The sequence below is a fragment of the Ambystoma mexicanum genome, chromosome 3q (genome assembly GCF_040938575.1).
Source record: "Ambystoma mexicanum isolate Mex_15411 chromosome 3q, UKY_AmexF1_1, whole genome shotgun sequence".
NCBI lineage: Eukaryota > Metazoa > Chordata > Amphibia > Caudata > Ambystomatidae > Ambystoma > Ambystoma mexicanum.
Window position 1 is genome coordinate 1,051,470,157 of NC_090926.1, and position 26,165 is coordinate 1,051,496,321.

The 26,165-nt window shown below is 46.5% G+C and overlaps 2 protein-coding genes across 2 annotated transcripts in view; one reads left to right on the forward strand and one right to left on the reverse strand.

Annotated features, from left to right (window-relative positions):
* DNAH17 (dynein axonemal heavy chain 17) overlaps positions 1-12,951 on the forward strand; it is an 8,024,690-nt gene extending 8,011,739 nt beyond the window's left edge. Inside the window, exon 80 of the mRNA XM_069655242.1 lies at positions 12,550-12,951. Within this exon, the coding sequence (XP_069511343.1) occupies positions 12,550-12,797 (248 nt within the window). The 3' untranslated portion in view covers positions 12,798-12,951. The remainder of the gene's footprint in view (positions 1-12,549) is intronic.
* PGS1 (phosphatidylglycerophosphate synthase 1) overlaps positions 12,003-26,165 on the reverse strand; it is a 630,645-nt gene continuing 616,482 nt past the window's right edge. The window contains exon 10 of the mRNA XM_069655241.1: positions 12,003-12,822. The gene's annotated coding sequence lies outside the window, so the exon portion shown is untranslated. The remainder of the gene's footprint in view (positions 12,823-26,165) is intronic.

Sequence of the window (26,165 nt, forward strand, 5' to 3'; positions counted from 1 at the left end):
CGCTGCAATGACCGTTGATTCCACAGACCCCATAAGGTCACCTTCTCTACTCCTATGGCTGTGAGAGTGGAAGGCATCAAAGCATGGGTACATTCCTACGATGTTGGGAGGGACACCACTGATGCCTGGGGAACAGGAGTAGACTAATAAGTTAAGTGGAATCTAAGGAATCACAGTTTGTTCCAGCTGACGGGAGGGGGAAGGAGAGCGTACGAAACCTGAGAATTGTTTTAAATTTATTGTTTTAAACGTATTGTTTTAAAGTTTAGAATTGTTTAAGTAGGAATTGGTTGTAGAAGGACAACGTGCTCAGCAAATTATAGAGTGCTTTTCTTTTTGGGTCATGTGTGTTGGACAAAAAATGTGTACGGGTAGGAAACATTGGGATATTTGGGTACAATGGACCCACAATCAGAAACGCAACAAAGTCTCCAAATTGTTTTTGCATCCGATGATTCTGATGGGACATTAGAAATTGTAAATGACACACACAATTTTGCAGCTGATAATATATGGTACCAGCACATGAAGAGTGGGAAGGGAGAGAGTAACGGAGTCATGTTACACTTTCTCCCTCATTCCTCATGCCTCAGGTTTCCCTAGATTATTTATTCCTGATGAGGTAGAAGTGGCAGATGAGGTAGAAGTGGCAGATGCATGTTGTCTGGTGCACATAGCCATATGCAGGGTTAGAGGGGGGTTTCAGGGGCAATCCGTAGCAGCTTTTGCCCTTCCGATCCACAAAGAATGTTCATTTTCAAATGAGAAAGATCGAAAAGACGTTTTTTGTACAGCAAGAGTGCATCTTAACCTGTGGGTCTGATAATCGTTAACAACAAATGGGAGCAAGGGGAAATGAACTGTAAGTTTGGAGGGATGATTGGACTCTCTGAAGGGGTGGCACAAACTAATTTGGCATGTGGAAAAGTTTGGAAAAAATATGTGAACTTCTTGACATGGCTCAAGGAGCCTTAGAAATCTGTTAAGATCTGGTTACTTATACAGTTTTTTGTGTGTTTTAAGAGTGATTGCACGTGCCTGTGGGCATGAATCAAAACTGTGGCACCACTCTGCGTATACCGATTTGGCTGGCGCTATGCCGGCGATTATCAGTTTTTTCTGTTCATGTGGGCCCTTTTCGTACAAACAATTATTCAGCATCACCACTTTACATGTGCCCAACCTTGTGGTTCTGCAGTGCCACATGACACAGAGTCCAGATTTGTCCCCCAACCCCTGCATCCCTTGTGTCATCGGACATGGATAATCTACTAACTTTGCAGGACTCTGGAGAAACAGACTTTTTGAGGAGATTGAAACAATCTAACTATGTTTCAGCACCATCTTCTGAGGCTCTAAGGAACATTCCAGATCGTTTTTGACTGTTTAGCCATACTGAAACTTTGTTCTCCTTTCTTTTGGCCCCGGGCATGCAATCCTCTGTCATTGCCTCTTTGTTAGCATTCAGAGCCATCAAAAAAGATCTTAGGGCTTTGAATCTTGTAGCCCTGCAGAATCGCTATATCTTGGACCTCCTAACAGCTACGGAGGGTGGGGTATGCCATAAATTGTGCAAAACGTGCTGCACATGTGTGCCTCCTAATGACTCATAACCGAACTTTGGCTCAAACAATTCCTGAAATGCAAAATCTGAAGGGGGACGTGGAGAGAGAGGCAAGAATTACTGACAATACTTTTTTGGACTCTTTCTCTTGGATGCCTTCATGGATGAGCATAATCTTAAAAGTACTTTCACCGGTTTTGACTTTTTCTCTAGCACTTTTTTGTTCTGGTCAGTTATGTCTTCTATGCTGCACGACTCAGATGCCTAGGAGTAATGCCATGTTTCTTGTAACCCCGTCTAAGGCTAGGTATAGGACCAATTCTCTTCACATGGGCACTCAAACTGATGTTGGAATGATTGAAGGGCGGGGTTTCCGTCCTTCCCCAGGTTGGAGTGAATGTGTAGAACAATGGGTAAATTGCGTAACTAATTGATGAGTCAAATTGGGGTTGTCTGGCAGAGGATTATAGGAAAAACGGTTGCGAAGATTTCTTTCATAAAAAATTGTGAGCTTGGTTATTTGGAAATGGGTTTGCTAGTTAATGGATTAACTAAAGGGAAGAATTTTGGGAAATTGGAAAAGTTTGAACTTTGCACGCCATACCACTGATGGGGTGGTGCAGAGGTGGACACGTCATCATCATTTCTGTCACTTTCACAAATTGCTACAAATATTACAATATTTATGGTAAATGGGATAAGTGTTACATTTAGGTTACTTTGTGTTATTTTGTGGAGGCGATACATTTGTAGATTTGCATGCGAGCAGTAACGTAACGATGAAGCATTGTCACATGGAGGGTCCCTCCACACTCAGGTGAAACAAGTGATCAATATGTGCATCTCTGTTCCTTATGTGAAGGATTCACCACCATGAACGTAACAGCTGGCACGACACAAAACAAACAATCCTTAAATGTTGCTGGGGCAAAACTAGGCCATGGGTTATGCAATGTTGCTTGGCTGGTCACGTGAGGCTAGTACTGTATCAGAAAACGCTAATAAAAAAGTTGTTGTTTCACAATCGCAAGCTATGGGTGATAGAGTCGACCATCTTTCTGATAAGTTCAAGCTGCATAAGGTCGAACATGAGGGTCATGCTGAATCCACCTCGGTCTCAAACTACTGCATCTAGTCTCAAAAGGCCCTACAGTTAGGTCAATTAAAAATTAATTTATAAGTCTGGTGAAAAATAAATCTACTAGCATGATATAACATCACCAGTCTGGAAGACTTGCTTGACGGTCTGTGCACAGCTCCTGCCATATATCCACCTGCCACCCAAGAACTTAAAAAAAAAGACATGCATCCTGCCCTTGCTCAAGCTAACCCAAGACGACATGGCGCTCCATGCAATTACCACCAAATTGCCACCACATATTTCATTGGCAAAACTCCTTGTGAAAGAAGCCAGTTCATAACTCCTTGACTTCAGTGACTCCCAACAACCTTTTCCAGGATCAGCAATGTGGGTTCCAAACGACCAGAGGAACAGTCTGCCCTCCTCTTCAGAAGAGATTAGCTTTTCCAATACCTAGACAATGATTGCCCAGCTTTCCTCAATCTTCCGGACCAGTCAAGTGTCTTTGACAGTGTCAACCATGCCACCTGCCACAAGAATTAACAAATGTGTTTGGCATCAATAGTGCCATTGCATAGATGTATTTCTTCCTCTATGATAGCAAGATTCAGGTCAGAGCTGGCACCTTTCAATAGGGAGTCCCTAAAGTCTGCATCTTTCTTCCTTGGGCTCTTCAGCAGTGACCTACAACTGATGAATTACCTCATCACACCGTTCTTGTGCACCATCTACACCTTCAACACACAGATCGCAATCAGGCTTGGAGGTTTATCCTGCCTTCGATTCCAGCTTCATCTTATCTTGCCTCTATTGTCAAAGACTGGGACTGACAACATGTGTCTTAATGCCATCAACATGGAAATCATCCACATGGGATCCTCCCATCCTGGCCCCTGTACTTCAACAGTGCTCTCTCCTTACCCCCTCAAGCCCATGAACTCTCTGAAACATGGCACCTTCAGCTGCACATGCACACTCAATCATATGCACCCCTTTCTTAATATGGCCGTCAAGTTGGAGGTGACTAGAGCTATTGTTCTTTTTAGGCTACACTGTTTCAACAGCTTATGCCTCAGCTTGTACATGGGTCTTAACCACCAGATGCAGATCACATAGTAGGCTGCTAGAATTGTGTTTGGGTGGAGATCTCCAGGCCACATCATGCCTGCCTTGAAAGTGCTACACAGGCTCCCGGCCGATGCCTGGATTGCATTCCTATCACTCTGCATTAGTCATTGGGTCTACTGGGGTACTGGCCCTTTAGAAGCAGCTACTTCCATGTCCCTATTCATCTGGTGGGGGCGGGGGACAAAGAAAGAATATTGGGGACAGAACTCAAGGCATCACTGGTGTTAACCTTCAGAACAGTTTTCCACCTCTCTTAGGGCTGGAAAAAAGGGGCCTATTAAAAGACCTTGAGGCACTCCTTTTCAAACAGGTTCCTGCCACCGGTCTCTCTCAGCCAATCCCTTCTGGGCTGCTGCCTTAAACTCTTTTTGCTTCACTGTGGTGTATCATGAACATACTGGTATTATTGTCCTTTCACACTACCCCCTTTTCCCTCTTCCATGCACTTCCCCTATCCCCCTGCACTTACCTGATGAGAACGCTCCATGGATTTGAACATCAGCATCTCCCATTTATCAATGAGTAAATAACTAAATGGATTTGGGGTTGTTTTACTGCGACTGAAAAGTTTGTGATGGAAATGACCGAATGAGAAATGTACATAATGCAAAATTGTTGGTACATTCCCATTCGGTCATACAAGGTAAAACAACCCCAAATCCATAGAAACCCTAAGCCCCTCCCACACCCCCCTACTTACCTTTCTTTCCGTCTCGCTGGTCCCTGCGACACCAGTTCCCTTTCACTTCTGTGATCGGGAACCGGCGCTGAAGGGTCCTTTTCTTTTTTTCTTTTCAAGTCAGCTGCAGGGGTGTCTCCTGCAAACCCCTCTCACTATACTGTATAGTTTAGTAGCCTTTTTATTTTGGTCAGAACAGCTGCGGGGGTGTCCCCCGCACCCCTGCTCACTATATTGTATAGTATGGTGTTGCAGGGGACACACCCGCACAGCCTTTTTTCAGTCGGGTCAGCTGCGGGGTTGTCCACCGCAACCCCCGCTCACTATACTGTATAGTATAGCTGTTCCGACCCCAAAAACAATAATTACCTACACAACCAAATAGATACTACTAAATGTCCTACAAACATTTAGTCAGTAGGAAATTTAGTAGTATCTATTTCTCCCTTGCCTATGGGAAACGTGACTTTGAATGCTGGCTTGAGAGCAAGGATGGTTACAAATATGTAGCTCTTGTGGTTCAGGATGTAGCGATTACGTCCTTTCTCCAAAATGGATGAACATTGGGGAGGAAAGACTACACGATTTTCAAATGTAACGCTGCTAAATTCATAGGAACGTTCGACCAAGCGTGATTTGGTCCTTCTCAGCTTTTTAGAAATACGCCCCTCCCTCTTTAAAAGAAGAACACCTCACTGTACACTCCATAAGGGAACAGTTTTACCACACAACATCATGGCAGTTAGGAGACAAACTCCCTGCAAAAACCAGGAATGTGCTCTAGGTTACATAGCTATTCATCCTGTGTTCAACAAGGAGCAGCCTTTTAAAAATAAAATATTGTTGGTATCAAGCCCCGAATAAATTATAACATTGCATGTAGGGGGGTATACAGCTTACACTGCCTACTTGCAGGAACATTCCTACACATATGGTTGCATTGTCCCAAACTAGAAATATTTTGGGGCGAAGTGCTCAGGGTAATAGCAGTGGTTACTGGCAGAGAATTCCAGAGATGAACAAGTTACTTTCTTACCTGGTAACGTTCTTTTGATGGGATGGTCCGACGACGTATTCCATATCTATGACACAATCACCACAGCTGTGCTGCTTCGGAAACATTTTTCGGCGTCTGCGTCCTGCGTCGATGACATCGATGCGCCGTCGTCGAGGACCTCCTCCGACGTCATCCGATGTGATAAGTAGGACGCACGACGCCAGTAGCCTCAGTTGTAGTTTTTTCCCCCAGAACGTGTGACATTAGTCAACTGCCAGTCAGACACAAGCCTTGCGGAACGTAAGCTGCAATCGCAAAAGAAATTCTGCAGCGGGGAAGGCAGGGCGGGAGCGATATGGAATATGTCGTCGGGCCATCCCATCAAAAGAACGTTACCAGGTAAGAAAGTAACTTGTTCTTCGAGGGGATTGGGTCCTCCTCCGACGTATTCCATATCTATGACAGACTCCCAAAGCAGTGCAAGGAGGAGGGAAAGAATTTAGAATCAAAATTTAGAATAGCCAATCAAATAGCAGAGCAAAGGACCGCCTTGCCAAAGGCCAGATCCTGTCCTCGGATGGAATCGAGGGAATAGTGACGTACAAATGTATGTACTGAAGCCCAGGTGGCTGCATCACAGATGTTGCGAATAGGAACACCCCTCTGTAGGGCAGTAGATGCAGCCATACCCCTGGTAGAATGGGCCCGCAAGCCAGCCGGTGGGTCCTTACCCGCCAAGCGGTAACACTCCGAGATGGCCAAAATAATCCACCGAGACAAAGTCTGTTTTGTCACAGCTTGCCCCAAACGCTTTCCAGCGTAACCAATAAAGAGTTGATTGTCCACTCTGAGCCGGGACATGCGTGAAACATAAAAGCTTAAAGCTCTCCTAGGATCAAGCCTATGGAGCCTCTCCTCTTCCTTACCAGGATGCGGAGGAGGATAGAATGCCGGAAGAACAACCTTCTGGGCCAAATGAAATTCCGAAACTACCTTCGGAAGAAAAGAAGGACGAACTCTAAGGACAACCCTGTCCTTGTGAAATACAGTGAAAGGTGGCTTAACTGAAAGTGCCTGTAACTCACTCAGTCTGCGAGCGGAAGTAACCGCAACTAAAAACACAGTTTTCAGAGTTAACAGCCTCAAAGGGCAAGAATGTAAAGGCTCAAACGGAGCACCCATAAGAAACGTAAGAACAAGGTTTAAATCCCAACCGGGCACCAGGAAAGATGATGGAGGGAACACATTAGTGTGCCCTTTCAGAAACTGTGAAATTAAAGGGATTTTAAAGTAAGAACACTCTTCAGACGAGCGCTTAAAGATGGACAGCGCCGCCAGGTAACCTTTAATGGTACCCACTTGCAAGCCCCTGTGGGCCAAAGAAAGCAAAAAGGACAAAACCATGGGGATGTCACATGCAAAAGGATCCACATTCTGAACTCTGCACCAGTCGCAGAACTTACGCCAATGGCAACGGTACAGAGACTTTGTTGCTGGCCTTCGGGCCGAAAGCAACACCTCCATCACGTCTTCAGGGAGGTCCCAATCCTTATACCTCAACCTTTCAGAAGCCAAGCGTGAAGGTTGAGGGAACTGACCTCTGGATGGAGAACCTGACCCCCCTCCCGTGAGAGCAGATCGTCTCGGTAGGGAAGACGACGTGGAGGGCAGATGGACAAGTCGAGAAGGTCCGGGTACCACGTCCTCCGAGCCCACGCCAGAGCAATGAGGATCATCCGGGAACCGAACTTCCGTAACCTCCGCAGCACTTGCGGGATGACGGGGACTGGAGGAAACGCGTACAGCAGCGGGAATGACCACTCCACCACGAACGCGTCTCCTAAGGCTCCTTTTGGAGGAAATTCCCGCCAGCAAAACCTTTCGCACTTCCGGTTGACACTGGAGGAGAAGAAATCCACTTGTGGGGTCCCCCAAAGGGCGAAGATCTCCAGGAGAATCTCCTGAGCCAACTCCCACTCGTAAGAGATCGCGCTCTGCCTGCTCAGAGCGTCCGCCGTCACGTTTTCGTCTCCGGCCAGATGAACTGCCGAGATCGAAACTTCCTGCTGGATGGCCCAGAACTCGAGCTGCATCGCCTCCCTGCACAGAGGAAGTGACCCTGCCCCCCCCCCCTCCTTTTTGTTGAGGTAGTGCATGGCCACTGTGTTGTCCGTCAGGATCAGGACACTCTTTCCTCGCACAGTCGGCAGAAAAGCCTTCAGGGCTAGCCTGACGGCCCTCAGCTCCAACAGATTGATATGGAGTCTGGACTCCGACGGAGACCAACGACCGCTGACTGTCAGCCCGTTGGCATGAGCTCCCCATCCCGTGAGGGATGCATCCGTCACGATCGTCACCTCCGGCCAGGGAAGCCAAAATGGAGCCCCCTTCATCAAGGTGCCTTCGACGGCCCACCACAGAAGGTCCCGGGTGACCGAGGGCGGCACCTGAACCGTGTCGGACATCCTGCCGGAGGACTGCGACCATTGCGTCTTGAGTGCCCACTGCAAAGATCTCATCCGCAGGCGAGCCTCTGGCACCAGAAGAATGCAGGATGCCATGAGGCCGAGCAACCTCAAGAACTCGAACGCTGGGAGCGTCTGGGCATGCTGAAACTTGTGCACCATCTGCTGAATGTGAAGAGCCCTCACCTGGGGAGGAAAACACTGCCCCAGGGAAGTGTTGAGCACTGCTCCGATGTACTGGAGTCGCTGTGTTGGCGTCAAATGGGACTTCTTTAAATTGAGGGAGAAGCCCAGCCTGTGAAGGGAGTGGTAGGTGACGGACATATGATCCAGGACTTGCTCAGGAGAGCTCCCTCTGATCAACCAATCGTCCAGGTAGGGGTAGACGTGAATCCCCCCCTTGCCTGAGATGCGCTGCCACCACCACCATAAGCTTGGTGAAAACCCTCGGGGCGGAGGTCAATCCGAACGGCAGGACCCGAAACTGAAAGTGCGAGTCACCAACTGCGAACCTCAGGTACTTCTTGTGCTTGGGATGGATCGGCACATGGAAGTAAGCATCCTTGAGGTCGAGTGACACCAACCAGTCCTGAAGCTGAAGGGCTTGGAGGACTTGAGAGCGAGAAACCATCTTGAACTTGTCCTTCCTGAGGAGTTTGTTCAAACCGCGCAAGTCCATGATGGGTCTCAATCCCCCGTCTTTCTTCGAAATCAAAAAATAAGGGGAATACCATCCCTTGTTCCTCTCCGCTACAGGCACCAGTTCTATGGTGCCTTTCTCCAGCAGGGCTTGAATTTCCTGCGCAAGGAGCGGATCCGGACTCTGCAAAGAGAGGTTCCCCGGTGGATTGTCGCGAGGCCTGTGCCGAAAAGGAAGACAGTAGCCGTGGGTTATGATCTCCAGAACCCACACATCTGAAGTAATGGCTTGCCACTCTACAAGATGCTGCGCCAGTCTTCCCCCAACCGGCGAACCATGGGACATGGTCTCATGACTGAGTGGGAGCGGCTGCGGCGTTACCTGAGGGCAAAGAGGCAACTGCCCGAGTGGCCTTGGCACCACGGGTACCCTGTCGTCCACCTCTGGAACCCCTGCGTTGGCCTCTTTGACTGCCAGCTCCTCTCGCTTTACTGAAGGACGAGTAATAGCGAAAGGAACCACCCCTCCACTGCTGTCCCCTAAGACGAAAAGGCGAAGTTTGGCGAACTGCAGCGCCCAACGACTTTGCTGCAGCTTTGGAGGTCTGCAACCTCTCAAGGCTCTCGTCAGCCTTGCTGCCAAAAAGGTGTTCACCGTCAAAGGGCATGTTGAGAAGCCAGGACTGCACGTCAGGAGCAAACCCCGACTTCCGCAACCACGCAAACCTGCGTATCACAGTGCTCACCGCCATGGACCTACTGACGCATTCAGCTAAATCCAAACCCGACTGAACGGACTCACACATGGCATCCTTACCATCCTGGACCATAGCAAGGAAACCATCCCGTTCGTCCCCTTCGGGAATATGTTCAGCCGCTAACGCAACACAGTTCCACAGAGTGTGTGTGAAACGAGACAAGGCACAAATGGAGTTGGCCACCTGAAGCGCAATACCACCAGAAGAAAACACTTTCTTCGCCCAGCCATCAAAACGTTTGTCGTCCCTATCAGGAGGGATGGTAGGGTAGGACGCCTGCTTCGCCGGGGCCGTGGCAACCTGCACCACCAGACTCTCCGGAGTGGGGTGCCTGGTCAAGTAGCAGGGGTTGCTACTGGCTGGACGGTATTTTCACGACAAGGATCTGCCCACCGCCGGGTGAGTCTCCGGAGCAGTCTAAGCCGCCGCCACCCTTCTCTGTAAACATCAAGGATGTCCGTTAGATCATCCTGCACAAACTCCCCTGGGGGAGCAGACCATCCCAAGTACTCAGAAACCCTAGCCATAAGGCGCCGGTACGAGGAATCGGCATGAGAGCCAGGCTCAGGCCTACAAAACTCCACCTCCGGAGAGGTGTCCAGTCCACTGGCATCATGCAGTGACTGCCTCAAATCGTCAAACTGACTATGGCCCGAGACAATTTCATCTGGAACCTGACTAGGAACCAGGCCATCAGAATCCTCATCCGCCTCTGAAATATATTCCAGGTGGCAAAAAGAAGGCACCCGAGAGTGCTTGCTCTTAACAAGAGCCTTCCTAGGGGGTTCCCCCGTGCCACGGGGTACCTCCGACACGAAAGGCGTCGGTGGCGTCGAGCGAATCGGAGCCGATGCCGAGGAAATCGGCGTCGACGTCAGATGCAGCGCCGCCAGCATCGGCGGCGTCGACACAGCCCTCGAAGCCGGAGCCCCGAGCGTGTCCTTCGACGACCTGAGCGTCGACGGCTTCGAAGACTTCCTCGGAGCCGGAGCCTCGAGAAAGCCAGTCGACGCCCTCGACGCCTCAGAAGTCGATGTCTTCCTCGAAGATCTCACAGGTGCACACGGTCTCGAACGTGTCGAGGACCGGGAACGGGTACGTCGAGAACGAGTCTCCTTGTCCGAACGGGACCTCTCCCGTGACTCGTGCCGACCACTCTTGCGAGTGGTGTCTCTCGACCTCTCACGACCGACCCCACTTGGGGCCCGGACGGCTTAGTACCCTGCGACTCAAGAATCGCCAGCATTTTCTTCCCGAAGGAAGCCCATTCCTCCGGCGTTGCACGGCTGGTGGTGTAAGCGACGTGCCGGGCAGAGTCCTCCGAAGAGGACTTGGAAGACGACCGGTGTCGGCGCTTCCGAGAATGCCTCGAAGAGACTTCCGACGATGACGCGGAGAGTCACCCCTCAAATCATCTGTCGAAAGCCCCGCAGACCTCGACTTCCGGGGCTTGGACACCCGACCTACCGACAACTTCTTCTTACGTTCGCGTAAGGCTTTGGACGTGAGCGACTGGCAGTCGATACAGTCATCCGTGTCGTGGGCCTCCCCGAGGCACCAGAGGCAGGCGTCATGCGAGTCTGTCACCGACATCTTGGACCCACACTCCCCGCACTTCTTGAAGCTCGGACGCGGGGTCGAAGACGAAGTAGAAGACATCTTCACACGAAGGATTTTCACAAAACAAACAGGTTCGAAGAACCGAGAAGAATAGAACTCCAAAGAGTCGAGGCGTTAACCCAGATTCACGAAGCAACACGTTCGCGGAAAAAACGGAACTGAGGCTACTGGCGTCGTGCGTCCTACTTATCACATCGGATGACGTCGGACGAGGTCCTCGACGACGGCGCATCGACGTCATCGACGCGGGACAAACACGCCGAATAAAGTTTCCGAAGCAGCACAGCTGTGGCGATTGTGTCATAGATATGGAATACGTCGGAGGACCCAATCCCCTCGAAACAGCTTTTTGCATTTTAAGCAAACCAGTTATCCCTGGTAGGGTCAAGATACCCCTATTTATCGGATAAGGTCTCTGCACCACTAGGGTGGTGACTGGCACCATACATAAGACTGTTGACATAACACGTCACTTCCTGACCGCTATTGTGTTGATGGTGGACATTTATATAAACTACTGGTATGCAAAAACGTGGGAATAATCAATGAAAGGCTGACCTCCTTCCTGCGAAGGGGTCTGAAAACGTTCTGAATTTTGTGGTGCCTTTTTGGAACGTATTCAGATGAAGAATACATTTTCCCCGCCCTACATAATGCCTTGTCACTGCTGAATCCCCAAGTATCAAAATAACCTATATGGGGCAAAATGTTCTACACTGAGTAGTCAGGAGGTCCCCAATACTGATGTAATGCAGCGGAACTGAGGAGTATAATGCATGATACCTTGCTGATGCTCAACAAATCAGGCCAATATTTGCATTCAAGCACTTGTTATGTACATGAGATTTGGGGAAGCATGGCGGGGAAACGTTCTGCCGTAAAGATACATGGGCAGTGTGCAGACTCTCCAAAACTGATTTGTACAATAACAGTTTCAGCTAAAGCACTTAACAAAAAGAGTATAAGCAAAGAAGAGACAGTTTATCCAATGAGCATGCACCCCATGGACCAGGCAATGGTAGCATCACTGCCCTGCAGAACCCACTCATGATCATTGAAAGCATGTACTAGTCCCATTCAACACTTTATTTTTCTTATGTTGCATAAAATTAAAATGTTTCAAACCTTGAAATCAGGTAATTAATATTAATGTCTGTATCGAAAACTGATTTTTTTCTCAAGGTGCTATTGGAAGGACAGCAGCTACGTACTACCAAGCCACTAACAGGGGGCGAGGGGGTTCACAGTGGGGAGGGGCTTCCAATTACGTGCTCTGGCGTGGAGCATATCAAGGGCAGTAAAGGTTTGGGGTGCAGACAATGATAACCAAGGTGCCTTGCCAGGAATTGTGTGGGACAGGACTAAGGAGCAGCAGAGGGCGCTGCAGAGGAGGATGGAGGTGGTTGGTACAAATGTGTGAGACTTCTTAAGGCCAGCAGGTGCTTTCTGTCAGGGTAAAGGTGTAATAGATGCGCGCTGTGGTCATTTTCAACAAACATTATTTGCAGTTCTTTTGAGTTAAAACAATGGTCAGTTTGTGCCACGAATAGTCAATGAAGGCTTCCGCACTGCACGGAGAACATCATGTCCTTAGTAATCTTCTGTGTTTCCATGACAGGTGCTCGCTGGGACATGCAGAGTGGGGGTATTGCTGAAGCCCGGCTAAAGGAGTTAATGCCTTCAATGCCAGTCCTCTTCATCAGAGCCATTCCAGTGGACCGACAGGATACGAAGAACATATACGAGTGCCCCGTGTACAAAACTCGGATGCGCGGCCCCACATACGTCTGGACCTTTAACTTGAAGACAAAAGAGAAACCAGCCAGGTGGATTCTGGCCGGGGTGGCTTTACTCCTGCAGATGTAACATGCGCCGTCACTGGTGCAGCACCCTGGGGGAAGAGAATGCACAGCCATGTTTACACCAATCAACTCTGCACTTAACACATTTTTATTTTTATTTCAAAAAGTCAAAATACTGCTTGTGCATTTTTAAATAAAATCCTTGTTATTTAAATTTATTGGTTCCGTTTATGGTGTTTTCTTCAACATTTCTAGATGTTATTAAAATATCTCCACACTTTAAACTAACAAGACACGATCCACACTCAAGACCCGGTTGAGAATCGGGCCCTCAGTGCCCTAATTTACATCACAGAAGCTACATATAGCTCCCCCTGACCCAACAATGAACAGATCATAGTTTTCTTTCTACACATTGATAAGGATTTGAGGCGTCTGAGGTGGGACTGCTGCCCTTCCTCATGTTGAAATTAGAACTTTCAACTAATTCAGGAGAACTATTAGATTGGGGACTTCAGAGATGCAGATGGAAAATGCAGTACGACAGATGGGCTGCAGGGGTTAGGCAATGCGTCCACCCATTCAAAAGACATCTGTAGGTTTACCACCCATTCTCTCCCAAAGCACACCCTTTTTGTAGGTCAATAAGTCACACAGTTGGATTGGATATAGAAGGACATGCAGAATTTGAGGTACAAATCAACCTACACTACTGAAAAGGTAATAGGCAGTTGCAGTTAAACATTAATTGGTAGGGATATGGATCTGAAAATAGTTTTTTTTTTTTTTTTTTTTTTTATTTGTTTAGTCGTAAAACAACTTTTCAAATCAATTACATAACACTTTTCAACATTATTTCATCAATCATTAATAATGATCATAATAAAAATAATAAAAGATACATAGTACAATCATTTAACCACAATTAGATTTAGATCGTAAAATTTTTCCCTTGAGACCTCTTTGGTCTCTACACTATATGGTGTTTTTTCATTGGGTTCAATGCAAAAAGGGAGAGAAGACATTCATACTTTGCATAGATCAAAGTTCTCAAATTCATTAAAAAATATAATCATCTGGTAAAACTAAGTCTAGGAATTGCGTAATTGCTATTTGCAGAGATATTCTAGGGCTAGAGAAGAGCATTTGCCATTTCTGGAACTGAGTTACATGGTTCTGAAATATTAATTTACCTTTAAAACATTTATTTCTCGCCTCTGACACTGCTTCACAGTCTACTAACAGATGCTGCATGGTTTCAATTTGAGCTTTATTTTTGCAGTATCTGCAGTAATTTTGCTCACCTGTGATGATCTTTCTTCTATGCAAAATGTCACGAGTGTTATATAGGTTCAGCCTGAACCTCATGTACTTTCCTCTGAAGTGCGAGCTCGGATGTTTTATAAGGTAAGAGGCAGTTATGCCAAGTTTCTTCAACCCAAAGAGAGTAACATCAAAGTCCTTATAGGTTGAGCACTTATTGATGTTTTCCGCCCAATCATGCTGGAATATTTTTACTTTAGCTCGATCAGGGTTTGATAGCAGTAAATCAAGTGTTATTGCCGCATCACTAAGTGCATCTAATGTATGATTGCGCCACTTGCGAGGGAAGATACTGCTAGATGTTAATAAGTTATGGGCTACAACCTGTAAAATGGTTGATTTCTCCAGCCCTATCATAGCTTTCCGTAGGAATGCACATTGTTTCCATGCTACTTGTGAATAGAGCGATGTAAGACCCAATTCAAAACGAATTATTGCCATGGGTGCACAAACAGGGAGTCGCAATACTTGTTTCCAGTAATCTGATTCTATTCTGTCCCAAAATGTGCGGTTCCTATGTGAGCAAGCTTCAACTCCATACAGTAAGATGGGTGTTACTTTCATCTTATAGAATGTAATAATGTGCATCACTGAAAACTTCCCATATTTTCGTAAGAGGATTCGGGATTGTGACACCAAAGATTGTAATTTAACTTTCATCTCATCTTTATATTGCTCCAATGTTTTACTGTGCTGTACCATTACACCCAAATATCTATATTGCTTGACGATATCCATTTTAGTTTGCTGTAGATGCCAACTATAGTTGCTCATTCTGGAGTGCTTTTTAGAGTCACATACAACTATCTGAGATTTGTGTATGTTGATATTCAAGTTGTTATCCTGAGCATACTCGCTCAACCGATTTAACATATTTTGCAATCCTACAGGGGTCTGTGACAAAAGGACTAAGTCATCTGCATATAATAAATATGGGACTCTCTGTGATCCTATTCTCGGTGGATCACCTGCACAGTTGTTCAAATATTCACCTATTTCAAGTATAAAGAAATTAAACAAGAAGGATGCCATAGCACATCCCTGTTTTAATCCCCTATATGTTCTAATCCTCGGCGATAATTGGCCATCAAAGGTAATACGTACTTGCATAGAAGTATTAGAATGGAGCAGGATTATCAAAGAAAGTAACGTGCTTGGGCAGTCATTTTTCTTTAATTTACTATAAAGTCGTTCCCGATCGATTGAATCGAAAGCGGCTTTAAAGTCTATAAATCCTAAATACAAAGGGGCGCCCTGCTTTAGCTGCTGAGCCTGTATAATAGCAAGTGCAAATATATTAGGGATGGTACCTAATCCCCTCACAAATCCAGACTGGCGAGGGTCTAATAATGATTTTTTTTCAACCCAAGCATTAAGTTCGTGGAGTATGATTCTGCAAAAGATTTTACCTGGGGCATCCAATAGTGATATTGGGCGATAGCTATCTGGGGATTGTCGATCGCCCTTTTTATATATTGGGACTGTAATAGCCTGGGTCCATGTTAAAGGAATCATCTGATAGAGATTGATTGCGGTGAAGATGTGAAACAGGATGGTTGCCCATATCTCCGGATGCTTTTGCATAGCAAAGTTGGATAAACCATCTGGCCCCACTGCTTTTGACTTGCTAGCAGTTGTGATCAGTTGATATATCCCCGCCTCATTAAACTCTAGATTGAACGGTGTGGTGCTAATCAAATTGCTGGAAAAGGAGCTACTCTGAGGTGCAGCATAGAGTTTACCAAAGTGCAAGATCCACGTCTGTGTGTCCACGGCAGTTGACTGGGCGCAGATCTGACGTAGACCAACAGATTGGTTCATCTCTGCCCACATTTTGGAGATATTTTTGCTGGCAAGCGTTTTTAACATTGACGCTCCATCTTTCTGGTAAAGAGCACCTCGATGGCATCTAATCCAATTTTTATATTCGTTGCGTAGCTTCCCAGAGAGGTGTATTCGAATGGCCGGAGGATGTCTCGTGAGTTTCCTTAATTCTGTACGATACGCAGTTTTCCTTGCACTTACCAAATTATCAAATATGTGTAGATGTTTTTCGTTGTGTTGTTTACTTATGTGATTTTTGGTCTGCCGGAAAATTTGCAGCATATTGCTATATGCAATTCCCGAGTTATCTATTGTATTCTTTTGATTAAGACTTGACTTTTCGAGAAGTTCGTTGAAGTAAATGAGAGCATCCTCCGACCATCATAGGCGACACCCCCCAGTGTTTACCACTAAGCAGCCTTCATTTAACTCATTTGGACTACTTCCATGTTGCATTTGGACTTCTAATTCAGTGGACAACATATTATGGTCGCTAACTTCTGTGGCTAAGACCACAAAACTACGAACGGCCGGCCATAACGTCGTGTTTACATAGATGTAATCTATGATGGATGATTTTGTGCCTCTATGCCACGTTGTAGCCGGTGGTATGTCGGTTGAAAAAGCTCCGTTCAAAACATGCAGACCCCTGTGCTGAACCAGTGCTAACCAGCGTCTTTGTCTCTGGTTAATCAACACACTCTCATTCCCCAGGCATCTTAAATTTAAGTCACCAGCAAGTATTAGTGACCTTGTGCTGCAATCACTGGCCACCATGTCTAAAAGGTAGTTTAGATCTCGAAAAAAACAGTCATCCGTTATCGCCAGTGAATTCCAGTACAAATTTAACACCGCGTATACAACATCACTGGATATGGTTACCTTGACCAACATCATGAATTCATTCGGCATAGCCCATAGCTGGGACATCATACCAGCTTTTTTCCTTACTGCTATAAGGAGACCCGACATTGGCCTACCCATTTGTGTCTTGATGGCGGGGTTCAAATGAACTTCATATCTGTCCCAAATGGGGGGATTGACCAACCATGTTTCCTGCAATAGTATCAAATCATAACTATTCAAGTGATGTAAATTGTTGTTAGCAAGATGCCTATGACCTCTAGTATTCCAACTAACTAAAGTTAAAGATTGATCAACTTTGTGGCTTAGTTATCTATGCTCATTGCTATTAAAGCAAGAGCAAGGCAAATTGAATGAAACGTGATTTTGAGTTTTTGAGGGTGTATTAGCTTTTGGTTGATTCACTTGTGGATTTCGAATCTTAGTTGGATCCCGAATAACATTATCGATATCAAGGTCAAAGCCTAAAGCATTTAAAGCACCCTTAGATTGCCAAATTAAATTTTGCACCACCCTCGAATGAATCCAGAGTCTCACTATATTCACATTTCTGTGTTCCACAAATTCCACCTGTGCCAAATCTCCCGATACAATATCCTCAAGCTGTTGGATATCCGAAAATATTGCCATAACAGCCCTACGGTTTAAATCGTATTGGGTGAATGGCGGAGGTTTACACGCTAGAATCAGTGAGTGAGGAGCTGGATTAGCTTTGGGGGAACGGTTTTTCTCCGGGGCTTGCTTTTGGCCTGGTTTTCTAATCTGAGCTGACTCCCTCAATAGTGTTTGTGTGGGAAGTGCATTTCCCAAAGCACTCTCAATAATACGTTTGATAGAATCTGAGAGATCACTCGTTAGAGCGGAGTCTTGTGCATATATGTTAGATGTGGAGGATGCTTTTAAGCAGCTTTTGCTTGATCTGGGCTCCTCTTGATGTTTTATTTGGGTATTCATAGAAGTACTTATCGGTTGTGTTTGGGAGGGAAATTCCTGAGTCACTGATAAATTCAGATTGCCCTGCTCTTGTTTACCTTTGTTCTGAGAGCATTCACAGATTCCTCTGGATGTGTCTATTTGGAATTGTCGACGGTTTGACATGTAAGCGTCAACAGCCTTCCTAATCTCAATTCTATCGATATTATTCTGTGTGTTTTTCTCACTAGCCTTTCGGCTAGCAGTAGACTGTAAGTCATTTGTGACAGTTGGAATGCAGGGTGGTGGGGATTGAGGTAAATTTTGCGGGCGTAATGCCTGTATGAGGTCATTTAGAGGCGAGTGATCCAATGCTTGAGCAGATTGGCAGGGAAGCACATCCTTATTTCTCGCATTGCACATCTGCAGCGCATATTTTTTCTTAATTGCCTGTGATGCCCGAATCTGGTTTTTTTTTGGGAGCGGAATAGCTTTTAGGAAGCGTTTAGTCACAGCATTTTCCCTGTGCTTTATAGTTTTTTCATTCTTTGAGAGTTTTGGGTGCCCTGTTTTTATTTTTTGAGAGATTTTATTTCTAGGTTGCTGTGAAATATCTTCACATGCAACTACTGCATCCAATATGTTCTCATCACTGTGCTTAATTGCACTCGATTTTTGCAAAGTGAAAATTGGGAACAGGGCTTTTGTAGTGGGTACATTTAATTGTCCCAGTGAAGTCGTGTTTCCACTTTGAGGTGGATTCTCAGGACTCTTACAAGGATCATATATGATGGCAGCTATATGAGGTAGGGTGCTTATGGGTTCTTCTCTTAACCTCTTAGCGGATGGGAAAGTGCTATGATTAATGAACTCATGTTTATGGTTGGTCTGAGAGGCTGTGGTGGTAGCAATTAAGGGCGTTGCTGGGGTAACAGATCTTTGATCATTAATCAGCACAATCTCGCGCCTCAACATTTCATGGGATGTTAAAATTTTTTGCAGGAGCGTGTCTTGCGTCACCAACCGTGCATTTATTGTTTGGTATGTTTGATTTAATGCCTGAATAGCTAGATTCATGGCTTGCAATGCTATGTTGGAAAACAAATCAGGTGTTTCATGAGGGAGTGACGTGTTCAGTCCCTGCGTTTTAGTGTGAGCAATGCTTCTTTGTAATATTGAACTAGAAATATTGGATTCTGTTGATGGGTATGAGTATGGTTCCTCAGGAAAAAGCACTGGTGATTTGGAGAGATTTTCTGACATCAGACCATTCGAAAGTGCCGAGCCATCAGGGTCTAAGTCAATCACAACCACATCTTTGATGGGTGAAATTGTCTGAGACCCAGTCTCGGATACACCCTCAAGCAAAGTGGAATCTGTTACTATTTGACATGGATGTCTCTTTGCTGGCTGCTCATTACACAGATCTTTAGATAGAGCAGAGTCAGCAAATGTAGCAACAACATTTTCTTTAGCAACGGTTGCCTGTTTGTTTGATAGACTAAATTTTGCTCTATGAGCTGACAAGGAACCATTACAGAATTGTCGAATGTCCATATTGTGCAACCTCCCCTTGGGACCTCTAGCCCCATTAGGTGTTGAATTGAGATTAGTGCTTACTTGCTGAAGGTCAGAGGATACAAGGTCCATGCGGGTATGAAAAGATTGAGGCATTCCGGTTGTGAGTCCGTACGTCTTCATCATTACGCCACCAAACAGCCGCACAACAGCCGATGGGCTTGTCTCCTATCGGGCTTACCGCCGCGAGGGTGACAGCCTCGGTGTTTTATGGCTGTCTGGAGTCACGTGATAAGTCACGTGGGCACTGTGTCCCCGCCCCCTCCAGGAAGCGCAGCGTTCAACACACAACGGCACCGACAAGAGCTACTCCCTGCTCGCAGTGCCGGGTGAGTGTGGAATGAGTAACAATCCTTGCAAATTCCAAAGTTCGAGTGAAAACAACATCTGAAAATAGTTCCTGTGAGCCAGATGATTCCATACATTCTCCCATGTTGATTGCCCAATTCATGCACGAACTAGACCCAGGGATGAGGGCGAAATACTGTCAAGAAGGCTAGATATAGGACAAGTAAATGGACACTCTGGAATAGACTGAGATGAAATAGGATTTGATAATATAGGTTCTTCCAGGTAAAGAAATCCATTCCAAGATGGCTGCCGGGTGGCAGTAAGGATTTCTACAGGGCTTAGGGAGGATAGCACGTCCGGGTTAAGGAAGATTGATCCTTTATAGGTCAGCAGAAATCCAAGATGGTTGCTAGTCAACAATATATTTCTGTTCGCTTGGCCCTTGATTCTGATGCCACAGTTCCTCCCATTTCTCTGTGGTGCTTCCCTTTATTCTGCTGCAGGGTGGAAACTACTTTGCACTTTGATTTTCCCTCCCTCTTCTGGACTTTAACATGTGCAGCCTGGAGTCCATTTTCTCTCGTACTGCAATGCCTAATCCTGTCTCTGACTCAGTCAGGATGTTCCCCATTCCTGCTGTCTCATTACACCCATTTCCGACTCTGCTGGATACTCCCATCTTTAGCCTCGGTACCTTTCGCATCGCTCAGCGGACTGTTTGTCGCCATTCGCAAGTCTAGGTCCCAGAAGTCATCTGGACTCTGCAGTTCACTGTAGACTCTCCTCCAGGGAAGCTGTGTTTCCAAGCTGGCAGAGAGATGTTCCCTTCTAATGTCAGCCACCTGTGGGACTCGGTCCTTCCCGCCCAAACTCCCATGCCATCTCAAACGTCCCCCTTTCTGCCGTTGTAGCAATAATACGATCTAGACTTTAACAAGCGCTTTAGCTGTCCTTGGCTATCCAGTTTTTAGTTGAAGTAGGGGGCACAACGTGTCCTCTCCCCCTTACGAAACGTTCTTCCCATAGTCCATGCACCTATCCTCCTCACTAGCCTGGAGGCAACCAGAGGGAGATGGCCACTAACTTTGTTCCCAGTAAGGCCTACCCTGTAGCATTTCTATATTTTGTATAGAATACTACTCTTGGAGCAATTGAGATTTCTCCTTTTTCTAGGGTGTCTTTGTGCATCCCCGTGCCAGTATCTGGTATCACCTTTTCCCCCATGAATGAAGTCCTAACGATTGCTCTATTGACACTGTTGTTACTAGTAGGACACAGGAGGACTGGCAACTTACTTCCTTTGATCTGAAATACATTCTCCAGTTCCTGACAATCTGTCACCAGAGTCTGGTCATTCAGGCTGCCACCTCTTCCTGACAGTCCGAAAAGCTGGATGCTTTTGGATGAAAGGTTTTTGCTTCAGGCAGCCTTTCACTCAGGGCACTAGGGACCTCCTTTACCCTTGATAGGAACTGTGGTGCCTTGTGGGAAGCTGCTGAACTGGCAGCAAGCCAACATTCGGCAAATCTTCGGCATCCTTTACGCAGTTGGTACAGGATGCCCTGAATACTGCACACAACATCCTTGAGGTGAGCCTAGATTCCACAGACTGTGCGGGCTATGCAATGGGAATGTGGCAGTGCTGAGATACCATTCCTGTACCAGTACTGCACATTTTACTCAATAAATCTAGTTCAAGCTGTTGGACATGCTGATCGATGGTCCAAACTTGTTTGGCATCAAAGCTGATGAAAGGCTCCAGGGATTTATTGACTCATCAGGCAGTCGATAGGGCTCCATGCATCCGTTTCTTCCACTATCAGGGGAAGGAAAAAAAAGAAAGCCTTATCAAAATTCCCTATTTTGCCTTGCCTCCTTCACAACCACACCTGGTGCAGGAAATGTCTCAGTTGCTACTGAAGGAAGCAGTGGCACACGTCCCACGAGAGGAAGTCGTGAAAGGCTGGTATTCCAGTTACTTCCTAGTTCTAAAGAAGGGTGGCGGACTCAAACTCTTCTTAGGTCTGACTCCTCAACAAGACTCTCTAAAATAACTGATTCAAGGTGGCCACCCTGGCACAGATCATCCAAACTTTGGAGTTCAACGACTGACTGTTGTGATCTGCAGGATGTATACTGCATTGTTCTTATTCCCACCAAGCATCAGAAACAGTTAACAATAAGCAATTTAAAATAAGTGAGTTCTAAGAGATTTTTTTTCGGAACGCTGTCTAATTTTGCTAATGTGGTGATATATGTATTTTATTTATTGTTGCTGTTTTTGTTTACTGTAGATTTTAAACGGTTTGTATTGTAATCTTTTATGGTTTTATTGAACAGCGGCACCTCCATTTGGACCAGGGATGTGTTATAAATTTAACCAATGCCTTTGTTTTGTGGTGGGAAGCACTCACTAGCAGTTTGCAGTGCCACCATTCTGATTCACTACGATCCAAATTCACAAAGGTCATGGCAAAGGCTAATCTAGACAGGAAGAAGGTGCATGTCTTTCCCTACCTCGATGACTCAATGCTGCAGGCTAGATCAGTACAGTAGACCTTGCGGGATTTATTAGGGCGACATTTACTCTTCAACCATCAGGTTTATCCATCAACGTAAAGAGGGACTCCCACCAAGTGTTTATAGAGGCAATTCTGCAAACAGCCATGGTGTTTCCACCATCGGAGAGTGACAAGCATTCAGCCCATGGTAGCCCTATTCCAAACAAGTGGGTGACTCCCAGCTGTAATTTTCATGAGGATGCTAGGACACATGGTGTCCTGTATCTTCATAAACCCGCCAAGAAGTATGACTGCGGAAGTGGCCACTACAGTGGTCTCCAAAGAGCCAGTGGTCTAAGTTCCACAGGGACATGACAGAGTGGTCCCTATTCAGCAGGGACAGAAAGGAAACTTTCTGGGGCCCCCTCAGGTTTACAAGGACTTGATTTGGTGGGTGTACATGACCAACCTCTTTCAAAGGGCTCCCATTCCGACAGCCTTGGCTGACAGTTGCCCTGGTCACAAACTCCTCCCCGATGAGATGGGTAGCTCACCTGGAGACCTGTCAGCGAGCCATCTGTGGGAAAGGCTGGAGTTAGTCCTAACACATCAATTTACTGGAGCTCAGGGCACCAGGTAGCTAAGGGGCTGGTTCCGTCATGGGCCCTAGGCGTCAATATGAACCAGAGGTGATGTCTGGCATTGCAAGCTTCTTGCTGTCAAATAGGGATTCAACTGTATAGCTCCTTACAGACATATGCGCTCTGAAACACTTGTGTACGAGCGCGATAGAAATAAAATATCAATATCAATAACTATAATGCTATCCATTACATCAACAAGATGGGTGGTATGGGATTGCTCAGGGTGTACAAGGAGGCCATGGTTCCTAAGGTTTTGGACAATCGAGAACAGGTTCAGAGCGTCTCACCTCAGCAGCAGTATGAATATGACTTGTGGAAGACCAGATAAGGTGGCTGCGGTCATGGCGACAAAGAAAACGTCTTTTATGAAAGGAGCCTGATGTCCACCTTATGTAAAGACTCAAATGGATGTCTTATAAATTGGGAGGGCCCGACCGCAACGAAGTTGCAGAAGGAGTACGTGTGAAGTGGGAGATTTTGGCCAAATGAACCGTGGTAGAGGTATGGGCCAGGCTGCTTCGTGCCAAGGAGAGTAGATGTGGCTGGATTGGTTGTGGTTGAAAATGTAAGACGTACACCACTCCATTTCCACTTGCTGTTGTAGCAGTAGATGGTGACCTGTGCCCAAGTCTTCACCAAGATTTCCCTGCAGTCTTTGAGCATATTTACATAGCCACATTCTAGTGAAGAAGGAGCCAGGCTGTCGGATTGAACGAGGCAAGGTCATGATGAAGGACCTTTCCCTTGTTCTAAGACAGGTGGTCATACATCAGCAAAAACCATGATGGTTGGTGCTGATGAAAGAACGAGAAGATTTGTGTACCAAAACTGTTTCTGCCACACTGGAGCCACTAGAATCAGTATACACCACTATAGTTTTAAGGTGGACATCACATGGGAAAGGAGTAAAGAATATGATCTGTCCACGGGAGTGCAAAGGCATCCCCCAGGATGCCGGATTATGGAAACTGCTTGCGAATGAGAGGCACTTCGAGTTGTCCCAGGTGGTAAATAGGTTGTTGACTGGCCCTCCCCCCCACGTCATGAAGATGTGCAGAACTTGACTGTGTAGGAGCTCCCACTCGTAGCAGGAACACATTTCTCTGCGGAGGGAATCTTCCATCGAGTTGTGGATGCAGGTGAAAAGGAGACAAACATCCTGTGAGAAAGAGCCCTATGCCAGAGGGAGTGTGCTTCCATGGACAAGACGGAAGACTAGCTGCTGCCCAGTTTCTGGATATATAACATGGTGGTTGTGTTGTCAATGAGCACACAAACCACTTTCCCTTGCAGGTGGAGGTCAACAGATTTTAGAGCTCAATGCACAGCCCTCAACTCAAGGACGTTGATATGCAAGGATTTTTCCTCTTCATAAAAACAGACCTGTGGTATGAAGATCATTGGTGTGGGCCCAACCTTCCATGGACACATCTGTGGTAACAGTGACCGGTTGGCTGGGTGTGCGAATGGAGCTCCATGTGTAAGGTTGGTGCATTCCGACCACCAACGAAGGGTGATGTGAGAAGGACGCATGAGGAAAAGCCTGTCATCCCAATGACGTGTTGTCAGCCAGCATCCAGAAATTCTTGGAAAGGCCACATGCAAATCCAGCAGTGCTGTATTAGAAGGATACAAGACATCCCAGAAAGGACGTTAGTGTCCGAACTCAGGAGACTTGTTGCTGTGACAGTGAGTGTGCCTTGGAAAGATTGGTCTGACTCTGACGGGGTAGCTGTGCAAGAGACTGTGTTCAGCTGTGCACCCAGGAATAGCATCTGTTGGGAAGGAGTCATGAGTGACTTGCTGTATTTGATGCAGAATCCCAACGAGGAGATGCACATCCGCGCAGTAGGTCATGCAATGGAGGCCGAACCAACCAGTAGTCCAAGTATGGGGAGACCAGACTGCCTGAGGTGAGCCGCCAATGAGGCCAGGTCCTTTTTTAATACCTTTTGGGCATAGCTGAGTCAAAAGGGTAGGGCTTGAACTAGTGATAGGATTTCACAACATTAAAACTTCACTTAACTTCCAGTGGTGGTGATGGATGGGATTGTGGAAATATGCATCCTCAGAGTCTAGTAACAACAAGAGTTTCCCTCTGTTTCAAATGACTGAGCATATGTTGCAGTGTGACCATCAAAAAGGTTTGCGATCACATGAACAGAAAACAGAGGTCCAGTATAGGCCTCCAGCTGCCAGACATCCAAAGAAAGCAGCAGGAGTAAATGCCTTGACACCATTGGGTGCGTGAGGTGTGTTCTACTGCGCCCTTTGAAAGAAGAGCAAGGACCTCATGCAGTACTGTGCAAAGCCGTTTTCCGCTTTTGTGGACAGTGGAGTGGTGGGTGGTTTCTGTATAAACTCCAGAGTAGAGTTGTGTTGTAGTAGTGGGAACACCCACTTGTCTGTGATAATCTGTCACCATTGATGATGAAAGTGGGAAAGGCACACTCCAACTGGATTGTGGAAGTGGAGGTTCCATCTAGTGGTCCGGGCTGTTTGGCAGACTGTCCTCTTGCCTGAGAGGACCTGCTGCATCATTGGTTTCCTCTATAGGATTCAGACTCGTCTTTGGAGTGGTTACCGGAGACATAGGCGAGTGTTCTGTACGTTTGGGAACGGTAGACTGGTTGATAGTCCCCTCCGGATCTGGGGGAATCAAGACTTGTTAGGCAGAAAGGAACAAGTTACTTACCTGCAACTGTTCTCCAGCATGGGTCTGGCATGGATTCACATGCTCATGAATACTTCCTGTCGTCATTATGAGAATCCTCACTGAAAGAAAAAACAGTTTCAGTTTCATTTCTAAACTGTCTTTCTACTATAAACCAATCACTGAGCTCTGGGTCATACTGACCCCAGCCAATGATTACTCTCTACCTAAGCCCCTCCTCAGGCAGCCATCTTCAGATTTGGTAGCACGTAAAGTGGAAGTAGGACCAAGAGAAGAGCTGCAGAGGGGCAGACGGGAGGTTTCGCTTGTGAATCCATGCCAGACCCATGCTGGAGAACACCAGTTAGAAGTAACTAACTTGTTCCTTCTCCATCATGGGGTTTGCCATGGAATCACATGCTCATGAAAAAGAATACACAGCAGTACATAAATACACAAGCAAGGGAGGTGGCAAGTTTCAACAGAAGCAATCTGTTACCTCCTCACCAGGCTCACATTCAAGCGAACAGGTTGCGCAGCACTGCTTGGCTGACTAAGGACTCCTCCCTGGAATCCCTGTCGATGCAGTAGAATTTCGTGAAGGAGTGCGTCAACCTCCACGTAGCAGCCCTGCAAATGTCCAGCAGGGGCACACCAGACAGGAACACCATTGTAGCAGCGATCGCTCTGGTAGAATGGGCTCTCGGACGGCCAGGCAGCGGTCGATTTGCCAACTGGTGACAATGAGTGATGCAGTCGATCTGGAACTGGAAGCCTTGGACAGGGCCTTCCCATGGTTCACAGGACCAAAGTTCACAAAAAGCTCAAAAGTTTTCCGGAAA